This window comes from Amphimedon queenslandica, unplaced genomic scaffold (assembly GCF_000090795.2).
Source record: "Amphimedon queenslandica unplaced genomic scaffold, v1.1 AMPQUscaffold_11901, whole genome shotgun sequence".
Classification (NCBI taxonomy): Eukaryota; Metazoa; Porifera; class Demospongiae; order Haplosclerida; family Niphatidae; genus Amphimedon; species Amphimedon queenslandica.
Window position 1 is genome coordinate 8,832 of NW_003547860.1, and position 1,970 is coordinate 10,801.

Consider the following 1,970-nt stretch of genomic DNA (forward strand, 5'->3'; position numbering starts at 1 on the left):
CACGAGGGGCGGTCGAGAGGAAAATGTAGCACGAGGCGAAGCCGAGTGCTCATTTTCCTCGAGACCGTCCCGAGTGCAATAATTTCCGTAATCTACGAATCAACGGTGCTTTGATTGGTTTGTAGTTGTGCGTGGGCGGATCAAATTTCATTTCAAAAGTCGCACAAGTGGCCAGGTGCAAGGCGATAATGGCGGAAGGATTTATCGAACCTCCACAGAAGAAGGCTAAACTTTCATTGAAACTCAAGAAGCCACTCTGTGAAGTGCAGAACACAAGGTTTTCTTCTCCAATAAGTCAAGAGGTCTTAGCAGAAGCTGCGAAAGGAGTCGTTCCCGCGAACACAAAGAAGTGCACTTCCTGGGCCGTTAAGGTCTTTTACTCTTGGATGGAATGTCGAAATGTTCAAGTGCCACAGGATTTAATCCCTGCTGACATACTAAAGTCGCCTGATCCACACGTCCTTTGCAAGTTTTTACGATGTTTTGTGTTGGAGGTCAGGAAAGAAGATGGAACCATGTATCCTCCTTCCAGTATAAGGAGTATTTTGGGTGGTTTACATCGAGTCTTAAGAGAAAATGGTGCTACATTTTCTATTTTTGATAAAGATGACCCTATATTTCGTGAGTTTGCTCTGACACTCGATACAGTTACCAGCCAGCTACACAGTGAGGGAATTGGTGCTAAGCGTAATAAAGCTCTTGTGATTCCATTTGAGCATGAGGTCATATTTTGGGACAAAGGTATCATCGGTTACGGATCACCTAAGAGTCTCATGCGAGCTGTCTTTTGTGGTATAGGCATGCATTTTGTTTTGAGAGGGGTTGAAGAGCACCGTAACCTTAAGATTGAACAAATAGAGCGTTTTCCATCTGATCAATCTCTGTATTCAAGTGATACCTACTATGAATACATGGAATATATTTCAAAAAATAACATACACAGGTTTAAGGATATTAACACAACCAACAAATGTGTAAGGGCCTACGCTAAACCTGATAATGAAAGGTGTTTGGTTCGTCTTCTAGATTTCTACTTATCAAAATTACCACCGGATCCACCAGCTTTTTATCTACGTCCACTTCTCAACATACCTGTCTCACCAGATTTGCCATGGTATGCAAAGATGCCTATTGGAGCTAACACCCTGAAAAATGTCGTACCAGAAATAAGTGAGGAAGCAGGCATTGGTGTTCGATATACCAACCATTCTCTTCGAGCTACTGCTATCACACGCATGTATGACAGTGGTGTTCCAGAGAAATTAATTGCTGAGAAGTCAGGTCATAAGAGTTTGAAAGGGTTAAGGGCATATGAGAAAACATCAACAAGTCAAGAAAAGGCTGCTGGGGATAGCATTACATGTGAAAAGTCTTTTAACAAGACAGACATGAGTGATAAAAAGCCTGTTTTACTTGATGGAATGAAGCCCATGCTGCCGGATCAAGTTGTTCACAATTTCTCTGGTCTTCAAGGTTGCACCTTAAACTTCTACAATAACTCCTAATATAAATGACTGTTATACAGAATTCTATATAATGGTATCAACTATGAACATCACAGATCTCATTTATTGTTATTATTTTTATTTTAATTATCACATGAATGTATGTAGCTGTGGCTGTGGTTTGCCTCTATCAAAGCTTGTGGTTAACAGGACAGCCCATACATTATACTGTGCAGTACTATATATTCCACACAGTGCTACATTTTCCTACCGTGCGGTTATAGGAAGATGTAGCACTGGGGGCGCCTTTGATCCGCCCACGCACCATACTACAATGGTAAGTAACTGAAGAGTCTGCTTCTCTTTGGCTGTGGCTGTTCTGCTGTGTCTGTGTCATCAGATATTGGTGGTATGGTGCTCAAGTCCTCATTCTCAAATTCATTTGACATTATTTCAATAAACTTAGACTTCATACTTATCGTTTCTTCATTACTACTGCACCATACCAATTTAAATCGTGGATCG

At 41.2% G+C, this 1,970-nt stretch overlaps 1 protein-coding gene across 1 annotated transcript; it reads left to right on the forward strand.

The window, feature by feature from the left end:
• Window positions 1-188: 188 nt before the first annotated feature.
• On the forward strand, window positions 189-1,505 carry LOC105315055 (glutamine-rich protein 1-like). The gene has a single exon (XM_011409552.1). The coding sequence runs from the start codon at window positions 189-191 to the stop codon at window positions 1,503-1,505; it is 1,317 nt and encodes a 438-aa protein (XP_011407854.1).
• The last annotated feature ends 465 nt before the right edge of the window (window positions 1,506-1,970 follow it).

Coding starts and splice junctions, on each gene's coding strand:
- LOC105315055 (XM_011409552.1), top strand. CDS start 189: ATGGCGGAAGGATTTATCGAACCTCCACAGAAGAAGGCTAAACTTTCA.